This window comes from Triturus cristatus, chromosome 2_1 (assembly GCF_964204655.1).
Source record: "Triturus cristatus chromosome 2_1, aTriCri1.1, whole genome shotgun sequence".
Classification (NCBI taxonomy): domain Eukaryota; kingdom Metazoa; phylum Chordata; class Amphibia; order Caudata; family Salamandridae; genus Triturus; species Triturus cristatus.
Window position 1 is genome coordinate 158597256 of NC_140581.1, and position 24828 is coordinate 158622083.

At 43.5% G+C, this 24828-nt stretch overlaps 1 protein-coding gene across 1 annotated transcript in view; it reads right to left on the bottom strand.

Moving 5' to 3' along the window:
* SYT4 (synaptotagmin 4) overlaps positions 1-20869 on the bottom strand; it is a 29455-nt gene extending 8586 nt beyond the window's left edge. The window contains exons 1-3 of the mRNA XM_085629047.1: positions 20609-20869; positions 11275-12086; positions 9296-9416 (exon numbers count right to left, since the gene is read on the bottom strand). Of these exons, the coding sequence (XP_085485173.1) occupies positions 9296-9416; positions 11275-12086; positions 20609-20642 (967 nt within the window). The 5' untranslated portion in view covers positions 20643-20869. The remainder of the gene's footprint in view (positions 1-9295; positions 9417-11274; positions 12087-20608) is intronic.
* Positions 20870-24828: the final 3959 nt, after the last annotated feature.

The window sequence follows — 24828 nt, forward strand, 5'->3', positions numbered from 1 at the left end:
CCTTTTTTGAAGCTATTAATCATAGAATAAAGTAAATCCTTAGGCAAAGTTATATGCATATTAATACAAATATAAAAATAAAATGAAAACTCTTGGGGAGCCTGTCAGTGGGGGTAAATATTACTTCTCCAACAACAATCCAACTGGCACTTAGATGAATATTTTATTCAATATAAAGTGTGATAGCTAATGAATAAATAGGTCACAGGAAGCTTAGAACCCACGTTTCTCAGGCAATCAGCCATGTTTTGAGTAAACCTAGCCCACCCCCTTCAGAACTACAAAATCATAGCTGCTCATTAGTCCACACATTGCTCTGTTGTTTCAATGTCTTAAAATAGCTTATCCGTAGGATAATTAATACATTAAAAAATACCCTCTGAAGTTAATTTCATCCCCTTTAAATACTCTGTGATTTTAGTTAGTCCTGTCATATAATTACTTATTACAAATATGATGAATTAGTCTGAAGTTGAATGAATACAGACTGTCTGTGTCATGTATGCACCTTTTTAAGGCAGATTCAGAGGGCTTGAGGTGTATTGTTGTAAATTTGATTCATGGTGCTGTGCAAAGGAATTCTAAGCAAGATAAAATCAGGCTATAAGACAAATGCTAACATTTTCTTTAAAAAATGCACTGACTGCCTCATCAAATTACACAAAAAAGGCAGTAGTAGAGTCATACTGGACCATTTACAAGACCTACTTAGTTGATTCTAAAATAAGCACTGTTGATGATGTACTCGTTAACATTCACCGACTTTTCCAAACATTACACTACTTTACACAATAAGGTATTTTAAAACAATCATTTTGAACCCAGATTTAACACTCAAAAACACATAATGAGGTCTAAAAATTAGATGGTTAAATAATTAAATAAAGATCATATGGTTTCAGAACACTGTAATCAAAATAGTGTCTGATAATTGTGTACTAAAAACAACACTCCTTTGGAGGTAATTTACATCCAATGGAATTATATTTTTGTAAACAATATTTAGGTAAAAGTAGTTCTGTCAGATTATATTTTTGCTAATAATAGTCTCATTGCAATTTAAAATATTGGGCCCTTCCTTTCTTATCCAGTATAAAAATGTCTAAATTTACAATGAGGAAAAATGGATAGAATGATGTACAAATGTAGCTAGTTGTTGACAGTCTCAGAACAATAAAGCGAAGGATTCTAGAACAGTGTAAGATCATGTAGCACCCTATAATTCATAGATATAGCACCATTAACAAAGACATTTATGAGTCCCTGGAATAGAACTTCTGGATTACTACATGGGGTACTAAAAAATGCTTTTGTGAATAGGCCCATGATTACCATGCTACATTTAAAGAATATCCAGGTTGTGGTGAATTACGTTAGTACCCTTAAGGTAAAGATGAGTGTTTTGTTAATTTCAATATTTTAATATATTTGGAAACACTAACTGAATTAATGACCCCACATGAACACCAGCTGAAGTTAGATTTGCATATCCTGCAGATCACAAGTGTAAGTAACGGAGGGAATGACTCATCTATTCGAATGTCAATCAGTATCACCACGGCTGAGTTACACATTAAAATGCTTAATACTGAGTGTCACAAAACAAAGGCAGCAGATCCCTTTCTTTGTGTGGCTATTATTTTGATTATTGATTTTTAAGTTTTTTTTCCAGTTCAATTTTATGCGATTTCAAATAATGGAATATTGTTAATATTAGAGTGCAAACAACCATCAATCAACAGCATATGTAGAAACCAATGTATGGTTTTAAATATTCTTATGTAATACTTGTTTTCTTAATCTGAAACAAAGTCTATGTTGGTACAATATGTATTTTTTTGTATAAAGAATTTTCAAAAACTATTGCATGAACAGAATTTTGCCATATAAAAAAAATATTTTCCCATGAGCATGGATGTGATTTAGGGGTTTCTAGGGGATGAAATCACCAGCACTGTGATGATTTGTCTACTGGTGCCTACGAGTAGAGATGCAAACTTTTTTGTCCAGTACTAATATTTTGTATTTTACTGTTTGTCTATTTCCTGTCATTTTATGTAGCTCATATACATATCAATGCTTATTTAAGAACACATTTTCTCATTCAGTAGTTCAAGTCATTATTTGTAAGATGCAGAAACATTTGATACTGCTCTGATGCCAATTAGGTGCTCCCACATCAAATTCTACTTCACCAGGGAGTACATGCATCTTTTTATTCTCACTAGAATCTGGATATATGCTATTTTACAGATACCTGGGAGAACTACAAAGTAATGTCTTGAGTTTTATATAGCGCAAACTAGACCCAAAGGTATCAAAGTGCTTTACATGATCACAAGTTGCGTTACAGACAGACACATTCATTTTTTTTGTCTGTTAGGCACGGGGAGATTAAGTGATTTGCTCAGAATCACAGGATGTTTAGCTTCCCTGTGGACACTGGAACCCGGTTCCCCAGCTTCCAGGTTGCCCACCTAGCTGTTAGGCCACACCCTCTCTCCAAAACTGGATTATTCTTGTGTAAGAGACATGTTGATTTCTTATGATTCGGTTAGGCCATAGATGTTTTGTGAATGGATGAATGAATGAATGGGAGGATGTATAAATGGATGAATCTTAAGGCATCTCCACTAACAGATTTATAAAGGTAAGAAAAGTGATTATAAAGTATCTTACGTTAAAACACTGATCAAGCCCTGGAAAGGACCTTACAGAAGGTCTTGCAGAAGAAGTAAGTCCTACACAGGTTATCCATCTACATTCAAGATGTAAATACCTTTTACCTGCATAGATGTCTCACTAAGTCTAATGTCCACTTCTGGCATCTGCAGTGATCTGCAGGGCATGAGTAAAAATGTTAGAAAGGTCTACTTAACCGTATATTCTTCCGAGGGTGGTAAATTGGGTATTAAACAATTGGGTTGCAGAAACTCTCTTTAGTTATATTGCTTAGAAACAATACATTTCTCACAAATAAGGGCAGGCACTCTTTTCTATGTAAAGCCTGGGAGTGTAAGTACAATACAGTAATGAGGATTCTGAGAGAGCACAAGTTTCTTAATGTATTTATACATGCCACTCAACCACAAATGTACATAGCTTAAAACATAGTGGCATATTATATATGTTGAAACTTTATTCTATTGGGAAAGGACTGTGATTCTGTCTTAATGATTCTATAATAAACTTCTCTGGATACCATATCAATTATCACCTCTATTGTTTTTTTGTAGCCAATATAATATATGACTGCATTTTAGAGATACATAAGTACGTTTGTGGAAGCGGACTGCATAAATAAAAAAAAGTCACTGAATTTAAGAGCAGAATGTTACATAGCTTCAGTCACTTAATTAGATGGTTTATTGAGCAAGTTCATTCTATGATGGAAATCCTTTGTGGTTGTCATATAACTTATACATATTTTAAAAAAATATAGAGAATCCACCTTGCTTTAGGAACCCTGATTTGTCAGTGTAGAAACAGCTGAAGTGCAGTATAAAATCCTGCATTACAATCAAATCAATTGACTGAGGAAAATCCAAGCTGCCCTTCACTCTAAAATGGAAAACATATAGAATAAGAATCAGTCTGTGCTATATGGAAAACTATTTGAAAACACTGAATCTATTGTTCCACAGCACATGATAATTCAACAGATATTTCTGGAAATCAGACTATGTTGACAACTTATTTGTCCTGCTTTGCAAATGCAGGTAATTATGATAGGTCAGAACATAAATCGCTCACATTTCTAGGAATGCTCTATGCAGAAAAAGAAGCTGATTGACTTTAGTTCTTTTTTTTTAACTATGACCAGTTGACATGACCTAAGCACCAATTGGGTTAGGTTACCATATCGATATCAGCTGTGTCAATGCTGGCCTTGCTAACCACTGCGTGTTTGGGACGAACACATGGTAAATCAATTTAATATTACATAGATGAGACTCAACAATTTCTTACACTGCATTGCCTACAATACAACATTGCATTTGTCTTCCTCCAGTTACATATGGAGTTACATTGACTACAGCAGCATTAACAGGTTTCTTTGTTTTTTAATATGTGCTTGTTAAGAGAACTAGTTTAACATGCAGAATAGACCACTTGATCAGGGGTATATTTCATCTTACTCACTTCAGATAACAAAAAAACATAGGGTTTTTTATGCTATGTAAAAAATGTAGGATTGCTGGGGGATTCATTGTTTAGGTTATTTGCCACCTAAAAAGAATGATGGTGATATGTAATAGGAGGGCAATATTGAATATGCATATCTTAAAATTAAACCAATAATCAAACTCCTACCACAACGTTTGGGATATTTTAGAATTGCTGTGGGTGAAGGGATCTGCACTCCTCTCTGTACTTGATACATAAATAGCTGCCATGCTTTTCAGTATCTTAGATAGTTTATTAAATATGCAAGTGTCTTTTGCATATTGTTAAAGTCTTGAATTTAACACTTTATTTAAAATATGTACTCAATGTAGGGTGTTTACTCTACGAATGGCTTGATTAGATTTACTCTCTCTCCTCAAAATTAATCTGGATTGTGTTATGAGTATTTGTGCTGTATGTACCTAGCTTGGAAAGCAGTGGTGTGGTTTATGTTCATGCAGAGATGTATGTAGTACAGATTTATATTGTGTGTTAGGACGAACTACTAGTCATTGGTCACCAACTGGGATATTTCAGGTGGAGGCTGAAAGAATGGTTTGCGGATGGTTAGCTAAATTATAATGGTTATACTGGCATCATACAAGAGAGACAGCATTCAAAATGAGAATAGTGATGATGCAGCAGTGTGTAGGCAACTTAAATTGTGATGTAGAAATCATCAGCATAAGTGGTAAGTACAGGAGCATCTTAATGTCAACACAAGAGACCAATATGTGTTCCTGCAACTCACTGCTTGTTAATTCTAAGACAGATAGAGGGTGTTGGCAAAGTAAGTTGGTTTCCTTTCAGGAAATCAATTGTTTGACTTTTCCTCTCTCTCTCTAAATGCCAGTTAGTATCTCTTCTCTTTCAAATCTTTATAATAATAGCACTGTTTTTATTCAACCATCTTACATTGTCTCACTCCAATAGTAACCTACTCTATCCCCTTCCGTCTGGCTGCTGTAGAATTCGTTCTTCTTAGGCAGCACTCACAAGTTTCTAACGTCATCACAGCTGTCCATTACAATCTACTGTTCTTCCCCATCTCATTGACATTTCAAATGCATTTGAAATAATGATCTACTTGCCTTCACAAACACCCAACACACAACCGGCTCTGCCATAAACTGTTTCTTTGCCCTTTTTCTAAATCAGCCCTTTTCAGTTACCTGTCAGTCAAATAAGGCTCGGTCTCCAGGATCCTATGATCCTGCCATTGGGGGGTGCTCTGTGAGACCTTCTGTAAGCCTGCTTATGTCATGAATACTAGTTTAGAACCTGTGCTGAATTTCAGTTTTCAACCCCTCTTGGAAATCAGATCCACTGTAGATTCCATTTAAGGGTTTACTTATCTACTACTCATGCATTATGGTACTTGTATGCCTCACCTAGCCATGAGAGGTGGAGAGGGGACTTTTGCTGAATAAATTATACTTGGGACTCTGTCACACATCTTGCAGTATGTACATGTGCTCCCTTGCACGAATTGTGGTCATAATATTAAACTAGATCCGATCCATGTTTTACTCTGGATTTTCGTTCTGCCTTCTGGTTGCTTACTGGAATGTCAGAGAACTCCTTCAGGCAGAGAGCTGGACTTTGACTGCTCTCACCTGCACTCTACTTCAGTCCGTTCACCCGTGTTTGAATTCAAATCATCCTGTGTGGCTGTAAGCTGGAAGGACAGATTTAAGTCTGGCTTTTGCATTCAGAACTTGTGCTTCAACTGCCGTTGCTGGGAGCTTCTGCTTTCTTCCAGAGTTGCCTGCACTATTGAAACCTTAAAACCTTGAGATGGGTTCTTGATTCCTGCTACTGCTTTTTACAGTCTCCTGCTTTCCATTGGCTGCCCTGAGCAGCATTGTCCTTATGTGTTTCCCTTGTTTATCAGTCCTACCTTTCTTTCTGCCTTTCCTGTCTAACCAGATATCCTGTTTCTGTGTTTTTCCAGTTGGGCTTCTTTATTTACCTGTTCTAAATTTGTGTTCTGTCCTTGTTCTGAATTCCTGTATTTATTCCATGTACTAGCAGAGCAAAACTTGTTCTAGTGCCTGTTAGGCACATTCTTGAATTCATTGCTCTGAATCCTAGTTCCAGTTTACCTGTACCAATAGGGCAGGCAGTACTTGTTCAGTACTTGTTGGGTACATACTCAAGTTCCTTGCTCTGAAGCCTAGGTCTACTTTTCTGTAACATTACTTGTTCCAGTGCCTGTTGGGTACAGTCTGCCCTTGAATCCTGTATTCCTGTTCTTGATTTATGAAGCCCTATTCTTAATTCCTTGTTTTGTTTTCCTCCTTGTTCGATCGCTGTCTTGTCTGTCCTGTATTCTCTCTGTTGCTGTCCATATCCATTTATAGTGTGACCTCTGGCCTGGACTTCATTCTGATCAGGTAGGACAAAGACTTTGGAGTCTTATCTGTCTCAGTATTGCTGCCGCTCTCGGTCCACCTTGCAGGGAATACAACAGTCTCTAAACAGCAAGCCCCACTATGACTTTGATGTGTGACTGTTGTTAAGAGCTATCTGCTGGTGTTAGTCAAAAGGGTTTCCCAAAGCTACCAGCAGACCTCTTCATATACCAGTGCACCCTTTACTTTGATCATACTTTGTTCTTGTTTAGCCCCTGTCCTGTGTTGTTTAGTGGCATCAGTTATGCTTCGAGTAACCTGGTATTACCTAGCCATTTCTCCTTGCTAAGTGTTACCTCTAGAATCACTCGGCCCTGCCTCTGCTCACTGACACAGTCGTGGGACCAATCTTGTTTTCTAACAATGACATCACGGCTCGTGACATCACCTTCTCATTCAGTTTCTCTTATTATCTTTAATCTAAACACACTAAGATATGTTTCTCTTTCCCAACTTTCTTGCCTCACCACCACTCATGTATATCTGATTGCCTCACTACTCTTTCCCATTAAATAGCTATACACTCCCTCATGCTAAATCCTTACAAGACAGTGGTATCTTTGTTTCCTGAGCTGTAATAATATTTTTTATGGCTTCTAAACAACTTAGTTGCTTGAAGGATCATACTCTGTAATGGGGTTTGTGTGACAATAGAGAGAGGAATGGCCAGTCACAAGCCATGGGCAGGAAGAGGCCTGAGGCAAGGTCTGGAATCGGACTCGTTACTCACATGAAAGTACTTCATAGGTGATGATTGAAGGATTTCAAAGGCAGTTTTTTGCCTGGAAAATGTGGTTATGGCTTCATCACACTTTACCTGTTGATTGTGATCAAAATGCTAAACCATGTAATGCTTCACAATTACCTTATCTAACATGGGAATGGGAGTACAGGTCTAGGTTCATTTTATGAGAGGAGATTGTGGCAATGGACTGCACTGACAAACTAGGTGATGATCTAGGCATTGTTGAATGTGCAGTAGAAGATCTAAAATTCCTGACCATGAGGAAGTCATTGTGATTAGTCGTGCTGGATGAGACTTAATGATGTGACCATAGATTTGATTCAGTGGTTGCTTTATTGTCATTTCTGTGGCAAGGAGTCGACTTGGTTTAGAGAAGTATAGTGCGGGGAAGAAAGTGGAAGGGCTGGGATACACAATAGATTCTTTAGACCTTGCTTTTATTACAAGTTGACTTCCAAAAGAATGATTGTTATGTTTATCAACAAACAATATCACACTTACCTGTACAACAATCTTAAAAACTAAGTGGATTTAATCATGTGTTTTGTATAACATTTCGAATGTAGAAGTTGCTATATTGTATGGCCATGTTCACATGATGTATCATGAGCAATCTATAAGCAGACCATAATCTTGGAAGACAACAAGGGGGCCATTTAGGGTTTGTCAGGATGGGAGAGATACAGTAAATGTGTAAATGTAAATGTGTATGTGCTTATATAGCGCCAAATCACCCCTGGGGGTATCCCCGCGCTGTACTCATACCGCTGTAGGAACCCTTCCTGGCTATCCGTGTGAAGTGTCCACTCCTGGGCACCCCCATGGTGAAGCCAGGCATCCCAGCGCTGTTGGGGCCGTTGTGGAGACTAAGCAAGCTATTGCCCAGAGTTGCAGCGTGGGACCCATGATTAGAATAGGCACTGATGCGAGAATATCAGGTCCGTGGAATTTATAGCCCAAGATCCTGCCGCATCGGGAATCGAACCCTGGTCCCAGACCAGTGCTCTGCATCGAGGTCTGCCACTCTAACCATTGAGCCACACTTCTCCACCAGTGAACTGGCCATTCTCCAACCCAGTGAAACACACAGTTGACATGACCAATTGAAGGCAGCAGAACTGGTAGTCAAACAAGGGTGGTGAACTATTCACCACAAGGATGTCTGCCCCATTTAGAGCAGCCATCTCATTTCATATTTTCCGTTCACTGGTTCATCATGTGGTGCCATGCAGGGAAAACAAATATTGAGCTGGATATGCAAGGCCATGGTTTTTGTGATTTTCAGAAAGATATTGCTGACTTGAAGGTTTCTTCCTAGAAAGCTCAAATACGTGTTGAGAGGGTCTCAACAACACAGTGGCCCACTTGGCATTCAACTGTAATGAAAGTGCATGCAGTGGATCAGCAGATGCACATTCATCTCAGAGATCACTGCCAGGCACGCAGGGTTCTTTCAACATGGAAGGCAGCACTCTTCCAGTGGGACATTTATGTACTTACTTTTGTAGAAATATTGAACAAACCAAAGGAAATGACTTTCTGAATCTAGACATTGGCTAGTGAGTTCTTGGATATCGTTTTTTGAGTCTGTAACATATATCTAACTTTGCTTTAAATTTCTAATTTACAGTGCATTCTCTTGCGAAGCCCTTCATCACCTTTTCTTTCTAAACATCTAGAGGTAGAAGTGTGAGCATTAGCATTCAATGTGCCACTGAAAAGGTATCTTTTTTTTGTGCAGAACAAGACAAACGTTTCTTTAAGCAGTGTATCTCTGCCTTGCCTGGAGGAATTTCCTGATGAAATCATTAATCTTGATGAGTCTGACTGTCTCTTCCCATGTGTCCCTGTAATTAATCCATTGCCCTTCCATACCATTTTCTCCATTTATTTTACTCCTGTGTATTCATTTCAGTGCAGGCAATCACGAAGTACTACAAATAAAAAAGGTACATTTAGAGAGACTTACCAGAGAGGCCTGAGATGTCGGTTTTGGGCAGGTGCCGGGCCTTTAATACAACAACTGTTAAAGTATTGGTGGTTGACTGGTAACACAGAGAGATCAGCAGCTCCCCACGTCCTGATGACTTCTAATTGAATAAGCATATGGATAAGTATCAATAGTACAATCATGTTATAAATATTCATGAGAACACAGAGTAAATATTTAAACTGGCCATCAATGATGTATATAACATTTGTTCAAACCATTAACATTAGTTGTCACTGCATTGCCAAAGAAGTAAACCAGGATAAGTGCAGGGGTAAACCAGGAAACAATGTTAAAGTCTTACTCCTTTAAAAACTGCCAATAGTGCACAGAGGCTTAAGCCAATTACTTCAATGTCTATATTCTCAGCAACTTATATATGTAATTTAAGTTTTAAGGTATATATTGTACAGAATACGGAATATCATTTCTCGTCCAAAGGAATCCCTTATTCAACTCCGTTCAAATTATTAATGAAGCACTCGAATTATGGAGAAAAATAAAATCTCATAAATTGTACAGGTTGAGATACCTTACTTGTCATTTCTGAATGGCAATGGTGAAAGGGATGTAACATTTATTGTGAACTTTAGAAATAAATAATGCCTTTATGAAAGAGAATGATAGTTTATACAATAACATTGTTGTTTATTTATAAGAACTAGAATGAAATGCAATCCCAAGCTCTATGTTACATGTGTAAATTAGTAATGTTTCTCTTGTCCTCTAAAGTGCACTAGACTTATTAAAAACGTCACATTAGCAATTCATGCTCTTAGAACAATCTTTGGTATTTCAGTTATTTGTATCAACTGGAAATAGTGCAGGTATTGCTTATTAATGTATGGTTTGTAAGAATACAGTTGGAATCTATAATGGTAGGATTTATGTTAGTACACATGTTTAAATAGTCCGTGGTGCAATTCGGCCCTTTGGTCTTCGTATAGGTAGCTCTATGTTCTACAAGGTTTAGTCTTTCAAGATACTCCTTGTGTGCAATAATAACCTTAAGAAAACGGGGACAAGGAAATCCACTGGAGAAATGTAATCACAGTGGACATGTTGTGATTGTTTTTCTTCACACTGAGTTGTGACTTACTAGTATAGTTTAATGAGTATGACTCGCAATGCTTTTTCTCCATGAGTAACTATATTTTACAGCTTCAAAACTATGAGCAAGTCAAATTTATATTAAGGCTTCAAAGCTCACATAAATGTTGTAAACTGAGCCAAGACTGAGTATAAGGATGATGAGGAAGGCGATCAATAGAGGGAAGAGAAGGATGAAAAAGTAGACAAACGAGATGAAATGGATGAAGGACATAGAACAGGAAAAAAAGGCAGAAGAGAAGGTGAAGTAGAATGAGAAGGAAACGGAAAAGGAGAAAGAGAAAGAGAAACAAGCTGGAGCCAAAGAGAAGTAGGGTGGAGAGGGCGAGGAGAAAGAAAGGTAAGAAGAGAAACTGAAAAAATGAGAAAGGGAATGAAAAACAAAGGAGGAGGAAATGGGGTAGAAGAGGAGGTTGAGGTGGAGGTGGAAAGGGAGAAATAGGAAGAGAAGTAGAAAATGTAGACGGGGACACGAAGAAGGAGAAGGATCAAGGGAAGAGGCTGTAAAGGAAGAGATGACAAGAAGAAAATGTCAAGGAATGTGAGTACAATGAAAGGAAGGGTAATACAGAAAAGATAATGAACGAAAGCTTGGTAGTGTAGGGTATAGGATGTGGAATATGGGAAAGAACGAGAACTAGCAAAAATACAGGAAAAGAGAAGAAGTTTGGTAGTAAAATAAAAATTGGCAAAAATATAAATTGGCCCAAATTTAGGAAGAAACACTGGAAAAAAGAATAATGGAAAGGACATGCTCAAGAAGAATAGCGACATGGAGTTAGACATGCAAACACAAGAATACAATGAAGTTGTTTACAAAAAAAATAAATAACGTGAGTATTATTTACCCTGACATTCCTTTTGTTTATTTCCCTATTCATAAGAACACGGCCATCAGACAATTCAACTCCCGAAAGAGGTATGTGGACTTCTCCAATGACATCATCTCTTGAAAATCTGTCAAAACTGAGGATCATGAAGTGAAGCACTAAGTCCTGGACTTGGCTGTAAGGGATCCCATAAAAGGTGAACGTCTCATCGAAAGCCGGATCTAAGGTCTTGCGCAGTACTCTGGTTTTTACTTTGTGCTTCTTTTCAGGTAGGATTGTCAGTTTAATATAAGGGTCCGAGGTCATGGATTGCTCATCCATCGCTGGTAACCCCCTTGCCTCCTTTATGTTAACCACAAATGATTTCTTCTCAAAGTTGTATTCTAGTGAGAAGAAAAGGGTCCCTAATGAATTATCTTTCTCAACAGAAGACAGCGACGTGGTAGACTTCAGGCTTTCTGGTGAAATAGATCCTTTCTCGTTCTCGGAGAAGGTCTTCTGCGAAAAGTCCTCAAGATCTGGTGAGCTTCTCACTTTGGTGCCTATCTTAGGAATGTTGCCATTAAGATCTCTATTTTCAAGGTCAAGGTGGAGAGAGCTCTTTGACAGGATAGAAGACTTTAGCTCTGTTTTTTCATCAGCGCCAAATTTTTTCTTGTTACTGAGGTTTTCTGGATATATGTCAACTCCCTTCAGCACGTGCACAAACTTATAGGGAGGAGTCTTGTTTGATTTTGATGACTTGCGCTGACAGCAGATCCAGGCGAAGAGGGAGACCGTGAAGACTAGTCCAAATGCACTGAAGATGCCCACAATGGTGGGAATTTCCTCTGCCAAAATAAAAAAAGAGATAAATATATATATATGAAACATGGACTATGTAAAAGTTGAGTAAGATATACAAAGAATTCATGGCAGTCATTCAGGTTCAGGCAGTTAAACATTATGCTAAGGTAGAGCATGCTTTCTTTGGCAAATATTCTAAACACCAACACCACCTTTAGGTCTCTTTAAGAAATGCACTGCCAGGTATCTTGCAATGTAGGCTGAAGATACTGCAAGTTATGCTGACTGATTTGAATGAAGCATTTTGTAGAAAAACTGCCTAATACTACTAAATAAGACTGTGGAAGGAAAGGAACATATGTACACAAGGGGTAAAAATAACTATCATTGTTAATATATTTGAACTAGCCTTTCCTGCAAAAAATTAGTAGAAAGGACTGATAAGGTTCCACATGTGGGACCTGGATTAGAGTTGGATGGTAATGGAAAATCATCTGATTTCTGGTGGAATCGCTAAACCCAGAGAAAAATCCACCAAACATTCCTTATGCAGACTCTGATCTGCCATGGTAGCTGCATAATCAAATTAATGGACAGTGGTGTATTCTTAAATGCCAAACTACAACAAAGGCAATAATATAATTAACAATAATAATAATTTAAAAAAATATTCATGTGTTTCCATAGTGTTTAGCAACATAAGTCTGCAGTTTAAATGAATTATAAATGGTAGAAGTTACTTTTGCATAAATTATGGTACTCAATTTACCTTGGAAGGATGGAAGTAGGAGTCTGTATTGAAACTATTCTACATCTTTAGTGGAGACGATACCAGTGATGGATTCCGCTCAGAAGTTCGCAACTTCTCTACAAATCAGAGGAATTCCCTTTAAGATGCAACTTTAAATTGCCTTAGAATGCAGACTCTTAATGATTTTAAAAGCTACTTAACTAAGACATTTCTGGGTAAATTTACTAGAATGTTCTTACCCACACAATTTTTTGTGAATATACCACCTAATGAGCATCCCAAGTCACAAAGTTAGAAAATTACTGCTGGGGGATTGGAGATCTTCGCCTGTGTCTGGGTTAAATATTCCAACTTCATGAAATTCACACACTTGGAAAGTTATACCAGGTACATGTTTCCCGGAGTGCTCCTGTGAGGGTCATACGACATAAGGTCATGTAACCTGCGATCAAGTTCTTATGACATTCGCAGCAGAGAGCTCCAGAGACGAGGATAGGATCTCTTGTGCAATTGCACACTTTTAATGTATTTGTCTCTATGGAGAAAATAAATTTCTCCTTGCAGACAGTTTACCCGCTGCACTCCCAGCAAATCTGAAGGTGAGTTGCGTCCTTTCCCCCATAAAGGGGAGATACGCCATCCTTGCGATGTAGTAAATTCACTGGAGGCTGCCACAGAATAGTAAGGGTGAGGCAGGGAGGGACAGGGTAGAGAAAACCCTTCACTTACCTGGCTTACACCACCTCTCCTCTGTCGTCTTCTGTTCCTCCCGGAAGCACAAAGCATACAAGCTCACATAAGCCAATCATGACACTGCTGTCACCAGCATGACAGCAGTGTTGTGTTTGGTCTGAGCGCAGTAGTGCGGTGCTCAGACAGGGAGTGGGAGCCTGTGCATGTTCTCCACCCAGTCTGTGCAATACAGCCAGGTGTAGAACATGCTAAGAACGCATGACTGTTTGGCCAGCCCAAGACGGCCAACCAAACCGTCATGAGCACTTTGCCCCAACCACTCCTGCCCCTGCTCGATGTGACAAGAGCCCAGCCCCGCCCCATAAAACTGCCTCGGAAAAGTAAAATGATAATAATATTGTGTTACTTTATTTTTCCAGTGCTCCAAGAGCAGTAGGGCAGGGCCCCTCCACCTTAGCGGAGGTGCCGCCACTGAGTAAATTCTGACCCTTTCCAGGGTGGAAATGAAATGGATCAGAGTTGGATGACACCATAAAAACACATGTTCGTGGGTGGTTCCCAAACTTCAAAGGCACCCTTGGAATGCCCACACCCCCACCTCTGGAGTTGGCTTAGGTCTGCAGAGATCTCCACACTCATTGGAGAGATTTCAGCACCTAAAATATGTTTAAACGGGCCATGGCAGGCGTAAAAACTTTACATTTGGTCAGCCGTGTCTGCTGCAGGTAAGAGCGGGGTAAGGGGGGAGTAAACATATGAAGATGAGAGAGAATGAAATTTAAAAAAAGAAAAACACTTACCTTGCGCTCACCTTATCACCAAGTCGATGATGCGGCGAGCGCAAGGTAAGTGGTTTTCTTTTTTCAATTTCATTTTCGCTTGTCGTCATCCGTCAACTCTCTCCCCACCCCACCCCGCCCACCGCTCTTACCTGCACCTGCCGCTGCTGCATTTGATCATAAACAAACATTTGCCTTTGCAGAGTGTCCCTTTTGTCTTTTGCAACATCCAGAGTACAAACCACTAGTTGAGGGCCAAGGCATGGAACATGTGGCCCCTTCTACACACTGAACAGTGTGCAGCACAAGTTGTGAAACTGCTTCACGTTGGATAGCACTGCTCAGGCAGGACACAAACGGCCTGGAGCCATGAATCATGGTGAACACATCCAATGAAACAGACTATTTGGCATGTAAAATTAATACAGATTGTCTTCAAAGTAAACTGTACCCTCATCAATTTGGGATTTACACTTTGCAGAGTTTCTAGAAAACATTTCAACTATGACGTTTGTCGAGCACTTCACGCACAGTTGATGTGACAAATCCTAACTTAAAAAATTTTTATAGCTTGAGTATGGACACCTTCAAATAGATGTATACCTAAAAGCCAAAAAATGGCATTCACTTCTGTTATAAACCACAAATAATGGCGTCTTCGCCTCTAGAGAGAAAGGTAGGGTTGGGTCAATGTCACCAGAGGGCGGCAGAGGCATGTTATGGATAGACCACAGCTGTGCATGTGAGATGAGACCTTTGTCTAGCATGATCTGCTAGCACAATACTATAGTGCACCGTCATTACAACATTGATGGAAAGCCTTCCTGCAGAGTAACTGTAGGAGTTGAAGTTTTAACGTCCTTACCTTTGATCTCTTACATTTGTATCAGTTTCTACCTAGTTATCTATTTTCCAGGCTATAATTGCAGAAATAATCTATATATTTACAACCGATACAAGCCATCGACCAATCCTTCTGTCCGTTCATTCATCTATTCACTTATCTGTTTGCCTTTCTGTCTATTCATCCATTTATCCTTCCATCCATGCACCCATCTGTCCAGGAATCCATGCATACATCCAATGTCCACCAAACAGACCGTCTGTCCATCCAGCTATCTCATCAATCTATCCATCCATTTCTGTTAAACCATCCATCCATGCATCCATTCAGCTATTTTCATCCATCCTTCCATTCATCCACCCATCCGTAGGGGAATCCATCCATACATCAAACTTCTGTCTGTCAGACCATCTGTTAGTCCATCCAAAAATCCATCCATCCATCTCAGTTATTCCATCCGTCCATGCACCCATTCACTATCCATCCATCCATCCATCCTTATATCAGTCTATTTGCTTATCTGTCTGCCTGCCCATCCATCCATTCACCTATCCGTCTAGGCATTCACCCATACATCCAGCTGTCCGTCCAGCCATACTTCCAACTTCCATCCTCAACACCATCTGTCCGACTGTCCTTTATCCATCCATCCCGCCCAAATGCTCATCCAACAACCCATCCATCCATCAATCATCTCTGTTAGTCCATCTGTCCATGCACCCGTTCAACTATCCATCCATCAGTCTATTTGCTTATCTGTCTGCCTGTCTGTCCATCCATCCACCCATCCGGCTAGGCATTCACCCATACATCCAGCTGCCCGTCCATTAATCCATTCGTTAATTCATCCAATCATATTTCTCTCACAAATACATACTTACTTTTGGAAAATCTAATGACTTATTTGGCTACCTACACACGTATCTGTATGTCATTGTGCATTATCCGTCCACCGATCCATCCACTCAACATCCACCCAATCAAACCTCTACAAACACACATACATACACACTTTGTTTAACTCATACTATGCATCTGCCTATGTGCATCTATCCATTCATCGCTTTTAACTTTTTCCTCTACAAACCGTTATTATTTTCCTCCGACCATCCATCCTCCTTTCATCTGGCGATACATCCATCATTTCACATATACTTTTTATTCTATATACTTCTGCAGATTTATACAGCGCGAGGTAGACCAGGAGGTAATCGGAGCGCTTTGAAGGAGGACAATTACCAGTGCACTCACCTCTCTCTCTGTCGCGCGCGCCATGGTTCTATCTTTCAGGCACATCCACGCTTTATCAGAATCTATCGTTCTGTCTATCTATCTTTCTGTCTGCCTGTTTGTCTGACTGTCTGTCAATCATTCCAGCTAGCATGTTAGCGCTCCAACTACCTATCGGTCTCTTTTCTTACTAGCCACACCTCTCCCAAGCAGATCGACAGTGAGAAACTGGCGAGGTTCCTGACTTGTGCAAGTCATCACTATGGAAACGTTGCTCAAAAAAATGTGAAGTCAGTGCGGTACGGGTTAAAAAAAAGACATGCTTATCTGTTTGCCTAACAGCTATATGTTTGTCAATCGCATATGCGTCTATCTTTACATCCATCTGTTTATCCAGCTAACATGCTGACCGAGTTAAGCCTTTTCTTCTCAGATCTGAATCTTAGCAGGGTCGGCTCTGCCTTTCATCATTGCACTGCAGGTATAAATCACTGCCATTAATTTGGTCCATGGTAGCCCCTGTGATTTTAGAGTGTATAAAATATGAAACTATGCTATTTGATAGGAATTCCATGCAGAAGATTCTTGGCAGCAAGATGTACCATTACTGGCCGGGATCTAGGCATGGATTTTCGCCTACAATGAGTCAGTTCCCAACGAATGAGGAATAACCGGGCAAACACGCAATCATCATGTGGAATTCTTTACGCTATTCCTTGTTCGGAGGGGTTTAACTCTTGCATGTATCGCCGCAGCAGGGGCTTCCTTGGTGGTTGGGATGGAGGGAGGGGGTCAGGCGCGCAACACCCATTGGACTCACAGGGCTTCAGCCCCCCCCGTCGTGTGTGGCAGCCCGGGATGAGACACCTTCCCGGGCAAAAAAGCAGCCGCACCCGAGCACTTCACAGGTCTGTAAAAGACCATTTGCATGTTAATGAGGCCTTGCTGTTGTTTCACCCCTTCTAAGCGCCCCTTCAGCTCCACTCTGCCTATTGCTTAAAGTTCAGCCCCCCCCGAAATTTTTGCTCAGCCCCCCCCCGAAATTTGGCTCTAGTTGCGCCTCTGGAGGGGGTTGGAAGGATAGGGGGGTAATAGAGGGGGGGGTTCAGGCAGAGGGCGGCACTGAATGCTCTACCCTTGGCGTAGAGAGATGCTTGGCGGGGACAGGGACACAGGCCTGCCTGCTTTGCAGCCGGAGCCTCACGTCAGTGCCCCAGATGGAGTTTGCGGCTGGTATAACCGGGTCCGCGGTTCATGCACGTGGGAAAATTGGGCACAAAAACCCGGGGGGCATTTGTGATTGGGCAAAGCAGAACTCCACGCAGGAATCCCGCTCCTTCCGACTCGTTGTAATCAGGCCCAACGCAGTGTAAATACATATAATATTCCTTGTTGTGCCCATGCAGCCGGCCCTCTGGTTACTCTGTTGTCTCCCTGTCTCTCTGTCTACTTATCTATCCATTTACCCATCTGTCTGTATGCCTATCTATCAATCGTGGGCAGAGGCGCAACTAGAGCCAAATTTCGGGGGGGGAGGGGGGGAGGGGGGGAGCTAAGAAAAGAATTCGGGGGGGGGGGCTGAAAAGTTAAGCAATAGGCAGAGTGGAGCTGCAGGGGCTTTTAGAAGGGGTGAGCAATAGGCAGAATGGAGCTGCAGGGGCTCGTAGAAGGGGTGAAACAACAGCGAGGCCTCATTAACATGCAAATGGTCTTTTAAAGACCTGTGAAGTGCTCGGGTGCGGCAGTGTGTCTGCCCGGGAGCTGTCTCATCCCGGGATGCCACACACGAAGGGGGGGGGGGGGGGGGGGGGGGAGGCTGAAGCCCTTCGAGTTCAATGGGTGTTGCGCGCCTGATCGTGGGCAAAATCTGGAGTCTGGGGATTAATTAGTAGATTTCATAACGAGGAGACATAAGCGCCAATCCTTATTTCAGCAAACTGTGTGAACTTGGACAGATCAAATCATTTTCCATTGCATCCGTTTTCTTTGGCTAGAAACGGAAGCCCTGGAAGTTATCCGCTTCACGCGGTGCCCTGTGCAATACCATCCACTCACCTGAACATCTTTCCAATTATCTCTCACATGGTCACATCCTATTATTTTTCGTTCTCTTTCCCTTTATCACAATTCACACGTCCGTTCTCGGTCTCTGTTATCTCGCTATCCACACGTGAATCATTTTACTGGGAAGTCAAGAAGTCGGCGAGTCAATGTGAACAGCAACATTGCCGATAATAATGAGGATAACAGTAATAATAAAAAGAGGAATGTGTTGTTACCGAGTACCTTATACCACGCTTCAGCTGTGTCTATGCGATGTAACTGAAGGAGGTGTTCTTACCCAATATGATAGCACTCAGAGCCATCTCTGTCCTATACACTTTCCTTGAATGTATTGACAAATATTCTATGCAGAATACCCTAAGATGTGTTAAGATGTCAGCCTGAGCCATACCTGGAGTACTGGTAAACAAAAAACCATGACTCCCCCTCCCTCCAGATGCCTCTGATAAGAGCAACTTTTTATCTGTCAGCAGACCACCCGATCTCTTTCTCTCTGTCTGTTTGTCTGTTTGTCTCGCTCTCTCTGCCCCTCTCTCTTTCTCTCTGCTCGGCCTCTCCCTCTCTTTCACTCTCTCTCACCCTGTCTGTCTGTCTGACATGATTTGTTTTATCCTGTGTGGTTTCCTCCCCAGCCCTCTGCCTGTGCCACCTTCTCTCTGTCTCTGGGCAGTTACGGTCTCTTGCCCCCAGCTCTCTGTCCATCACGCCATCTCTCTGTGGTATCCATAGATACAGCCACCCATTCATCCATAATCCCCATATCTCTTTTAATCCATCCTTCCATCCTCAATGCTCTCTGCTTGGACGTGTCTTCACCCTTGTGCATACGTGTAGATTTGGACATGCGTGTGCACATGTATGAGATAGCGAGGGCGAAGCAGGATGGCTATTACAGACAGATAATTCAGACCCACTTCTTCGGCGTTTATTCTGCTTCGATCAATAAATATCATTAAGTCGTGAGTTATCAATTTCTGCCTCATCGCTTTAGTAGGACAAACTGCATCTGAAGGATGGAGTGTCATAAAAAGGGCCCACGTTGTATGCAGCCCCTTTTGAAATGAGTGTAGGTCACCCCCTGTGCCCATGGACGGCGGGCGGTCACGACTCGAGCCTACCAAAGAGGCTTCTAGGCACCCAGTGCGTGATCCGGGCACATCCACTCCATCGCCACCTCGTGCGTCCTCCGACTTGAGACGTGGAGGAAGACACCCCTCCCCCCAAACACTTCAAACAGAGCTACACTACTCACAGCCCCTGGGCTAACACCCACTCGTGTTTATGTTAGTTCAGAAGGAACACTTTCCTGGAAAATGTAGACCGTCACCAGCCCACGTGGAATTACAAACGTCTTCAAAATCAATTCATTTTTCCTTAAGGCGAAGACAAACAGAGCCCGTACGTTTACATTTTTCCAAATTCAATTTACTGTAAGCGATCTTCAACACGACCGACCTTCACTCTTGCTGGGTGTATAGTAGGAAGGTTAAATCTCTTTGAGTCATGCTATTCCCGAAAAAAATCGAAATATTTCAAACATATAGGACAAATTGACCGCATAGAGTCTAGGCGTTTAATTGTGGGGGGCGCAAAACTTCTCTATCAGAGGACAGAGCCATTTCAGAAACGTGCCACGTCACGGGAAAGCTGGGTATCAATGTAGCATCCTGGTAATACAACACATTCCTAAAAAAACATAAATACCAACTTTGGGGCTGTCCTTCCTGACGCAGAGAACGCTGATAGTTTAGACTATTTATATACTAACTGAAACCATTTCACTATTCACGATTGGTGAATGCAAAAATGTCGGATTTTACTGGCTGTCTTGCTTCTTAAAACACATGCCAAGAAACAGTTGATGAGCAACGAAAACATCGTAATTAAAGTGGTATTGAATGCAAAACTACATTCGAATGGTTTTTTTTTACAAGTGAAAACAAATGTAGGGTCTTGTGCAGGGCGGTAACCCACCCCTTCCTATGGAAAGCATGCGCGCCCCAGGAGGTATTCTGCACTACCTTGGTGATAAGATAGCACTGCACTGGATATGGCAAAGGAACGTCCGGAAAACATTTGTATTAAAAATAATCTTTTACCAGGAAGAAAATAAAATATCTAAAATATTTAAAAAAAAGAATAAATAAACCAGCCCTCATGACTCAAAAACACCCGGCAAGTTTGCTGTAGGGAGCCCTTGCTTACCAAAGCCGTCTCTGGTGAGGGAAATCGGAGCCATCTTGCTGCGCGCTGTCCGCGGTCCTGAAAAGCTCTGGCCCTGCTCCGCTGCGGCCCACGCCTTCCAGTCTCCGGCCGCTGAGGCAGATGTGCGGGCTGGTGATTTTCCACCGGAGCCAGGGAACAGCAGCAGACAGGGGAGTCCCGGCTGCCAGCAGTGCCTCGTGAGTCAGGTGGAGCGTCTCCAGCGCTCCGTGTGCGCGCAGCTGCCTCCTCCCTGTTGTGGCTGCTCGGCCGCCCCAGCGCCCCGCCTGCAGACGTGCCGGGGAGCGGGGCTGACGCAACGCTGACGCTACAGCCTCGAATCAGCACCTTCCTCCCTCCCGGGAGCCCGCAGCCAGCGCGTCCATTATTTTAACTGCTCTGCTGCAGGAAATTAGCTCACCTCTCCTCTCGGATTAAAAAATAGCGGAAGCCGCCGAGCGCCTCTGCCTCAGAGCATCTAGGAAGAAATCAGGGGCGCGGGGGGATAGTGTCGGAGGGGAGATGGGTGCAGGCTCCAAATTTCTCTGTCAGGAGCTGGAAGTCTAGCCGAGGGAGTGATAACTGCTCCAAGGTGGGAGGGTAATCGGTCTTTATGAAAACGCACATGTGATTTTATTCTTGAGGTTAAGGCAGAACCCGTGGTATGTTACATTAGTGAAGAAACCTGATACTTGGCACGCCCTGTGTAGATTTTCGGGCCTCTCAATTGATAGGTCTATATGGTTAGTGCCCATCCATTTATTACACTTTTTTTAATGCGCATCAAATGCCAGGGTTCAGCTGCCCGAGGCCGCATACAGATGTTATTTACAGATCGTTTTCTTGTGATAGCCACTTGTTAGAACCGGGGATTTCTGGTTGGCTAAGGCTTGCGCCAAAGTCAGGCAGAAACCACCACTCTAGTCAGGGCAAGGAAGTTACACGCCAAAGATAACCCCTGCTCACCCCCTTGGTAGCTTGGCACGAGCAGTCAGGCTTATCTCTGAGGCAAGGTGTAAAGCGTTTGCGCGCGCACCCAGCAACAACACCCAAGGCCCACCACAAAGGAAACTCCACACAAGGTATTCTATAAAAATAGCCTTTGTATTATAGTAAAACACATTAGATAAAAACACACATTTTACAATGTGCCAACAGGCACGGGCAGAATTTACAAGGGATTATATGTACAGGGGACAGGGCCACATGGACCACTGTCAAGAATTAGCACTTTTTAGAATATAAAATTACTGTAGCACAAAATACACATATAACACAACCAGTAACCACTGGTAACATGTAAGCATCACCTACGCAACCCTAACCACCTTAGGAAAAGCGCGCAGGGAACCAGAACCTCACTAGCACCACCTGTACTAGGAGAAAACAAACAACCACCTAAGTATCACAATACCTGTAGGGGTAAACGCACATTACACATGATGCCTAAAACATTCAGAGGTGTAGGACATGGCACATGACGCATAAACCCATTCAGAGGTGCCGGGCAGGTAAACACATGATGAATAAAACATTCAGAGGTGTAAGGAAGGAAAACACATGATGCATAAAAACACATTCAGAGGTGTAAAGCAAGGCACATGACGCATCGAAATACATTCAGAGGTGCAGGTAAGGGAAACACATGATGCATAAAAATACACTCAGAGGTGCAGGTTGGAACACCAGCGCAAAAACTCCACCTGAGCCACCACCTGTGGCAGTCCCTGGGCCAACTGGCCTGGTAGGGGCTAGGACGCTCTGTGTCAGTCAAGCTGCGCCAGCTGCGCAGACTAAAACAAAAATGGCCCCTCACCTAAACGTGGCAGCTGCCCACTAAGTGCTGGGCAGCTGTAGAACTGAGCGTGGGCACCACTGTGCCCTCCAACGCAAATCTCTCGCTCTCGTGGAGCCCCTCTGGGCTCTTAAAACAATTGAAGTGCCCCCTAGAGCCTCGCGGGCTCTAAATAATATTGTGCTCCTTCGTTGGAGGTGGCTCGCGCTCTAGAACTGCAGGGTTCCCCACGTTGGAGCCACACAGGGCTCAAGCAACAATGCCCCACACGTTGGAGCGTCTAGCGCTCTGGAACACGTTGGGGCGACCCACTGCCTTCCGGGGCCGCCCTGGTATGCAGCCACGGGTGTCCCTTCGTTGGAGTCCCTCTCGGGGGACTCAGCACGATAAAAGGCCCCCTGAGCCCCGCAGGCTTCAATCACTACTGCGCCCCTCCACTCACCGGCAGTACTTGTCTCGCGTCCTTCTCTGCTCCGGCAGACGGGAGGCCTTCGAGACTTCTTTTTGCACCGCGGAGGGGCAGGCACCGACAACGTGCCTCGCGCCCCCTCCGCACAAGCTCTGGCTGCACTCTTCTTTTGGGCCAAGCGCCCCAGGGCGCAGGGTAGGCTCCTGCCTGCTCCGGGGCCTCCAGAACAGCGCGAGTCTTGGGAAGGAGGCGGGGTAGGCTCCCGCCCTCCTACTTCCTGTCCTGGGTGTCCCGGTCAGCGCTGCCTGACTTCCGGCACGATCCGGGCTGCAGCGGTGATCGTCTCGGGGATAAGAGGGGTGGGCTCCCTCGGTAATCGCAATCTTCGGCGGGGTGGGCACCCGCCGCAGCAATATTAGAAATAAGCGGGGTGGGCACCCGCCAGCACACCACAATGCGGGGTGGGCACCCGCTATCAGGATAAAAGCGCTCACAGCGCTATACAGCAAAACAGCGCTCCCAGCGCTCTAGAGCCCATAAAAGCGCTCCCAGGCGCTGCAGGTCAAGAAGGTCCAGCAGAGAGTCCTTAAAGAGCAGGGGGGCAAAGGCTGGGCCCAGAGCCAGCTCACAGGGCCCTCCAGCAGGGAGGCAGTCCCCAGTGGCGGTCTCTCCTGGCGCCCAGCAGCAGCAGGCCCCCCTCAAGTGGATCCTGGAAGAGAGAACACACCATGTAAGGGGACACAGCCCCTTTTTATACAGTAAAAAGTCTTTGTCTGAAGCTGCAGGGAAGGGGCGAACCAGTTACATCTGGTTCCTGAGCACTTTGTTTTGCTCAGCCCCTCTCCCTATTCACTGGCAGGGCTAGGGTCATTAGACGCACCACAGGGGCCGGCGCCAGCATTGTGTGGGGAAAGCCCTGTCCTATTCAGGACCCAGGTGTACTCCTCCCCAGCCATCAGGATGCTAACCTCCCATTCACCACTGGGTGACTCCTCCTGACCCTGGGGAAACCCTAGCCCGTCACATGACCTCCACCAGCCAATCGCCAGACAAGCCACACATTTCATACTGCACACTGAAGTGCCCACTTCTAGAAGTGGCACTTCCACACTAGGTACATGCACGCCGCACACATCATCGCGCAGCATTCAACCACACGAGTCCGCACATACCAAACTCGGGCCTGCACACCCCACGCATCAGGAACTACCAGGACACATACATTCCCCCATGCATTCCTATGGGAGGACAGGCCAACCTCACAACACGCATGCACTTTACCCTGGGACACAGTGGTAAAGTGCGCAGAAGTCCAAAAATCACTAAACCAAGTCACCAACAAAAAGCAAAAAGTTTCGGGGTGAACCTGCCAGAAGGGCCGGGTCCAACACAACCCCCTTCCAGCCAAAACGCAGGGTAGACCAATCACCACCGTGAAGGTCTTCCCTGCTTTGGGCGACAAAACACGGACGCAGGCCCGCAACGGCAGGGACACTCTCCGGTTTTACGCCACTCTAAACCCATGGAATTCCTTCTACAAGAACTCGGCGGACCAACTGGGCTACCCCACTGGTACTCCTCAGCTGTCCGCGGCCAGGACCAGGCCCTAGGCCATCCAGGCGCCATTGGTACTTGCCTAACCACAGAGTGGGGGGTAGTAACCCCTGGCACATAGCAGCCATTCTCCACTCTACCCCTCATCAGGGCAGTTCTAAACATCCACTGATCTTCCAGCCCAGGGTCTGAACCCTCAAGCTGACCAACAGTTACGGGCGAGGCTCTCCTCCCCCTACTTCTCCTTTTAGGGTTCCGTCCTCTCCTCCTCTGAGAGGCACCCTCAGAAATCAACTTTTCCACCAGCTCAGGACCTCTCCATGAGAACTGGTCTACCAACCTAGGGTTTAACCCCTCAGGTTGCACCGGGGTCAGAGGTGGGCTCTCCCACCCTCTGCACCCCCTTCCAGAGTCCTGCTCCCTACCAACTGGGGCGGTACCTCTGGAAGAAGAACCGGTCAGGAC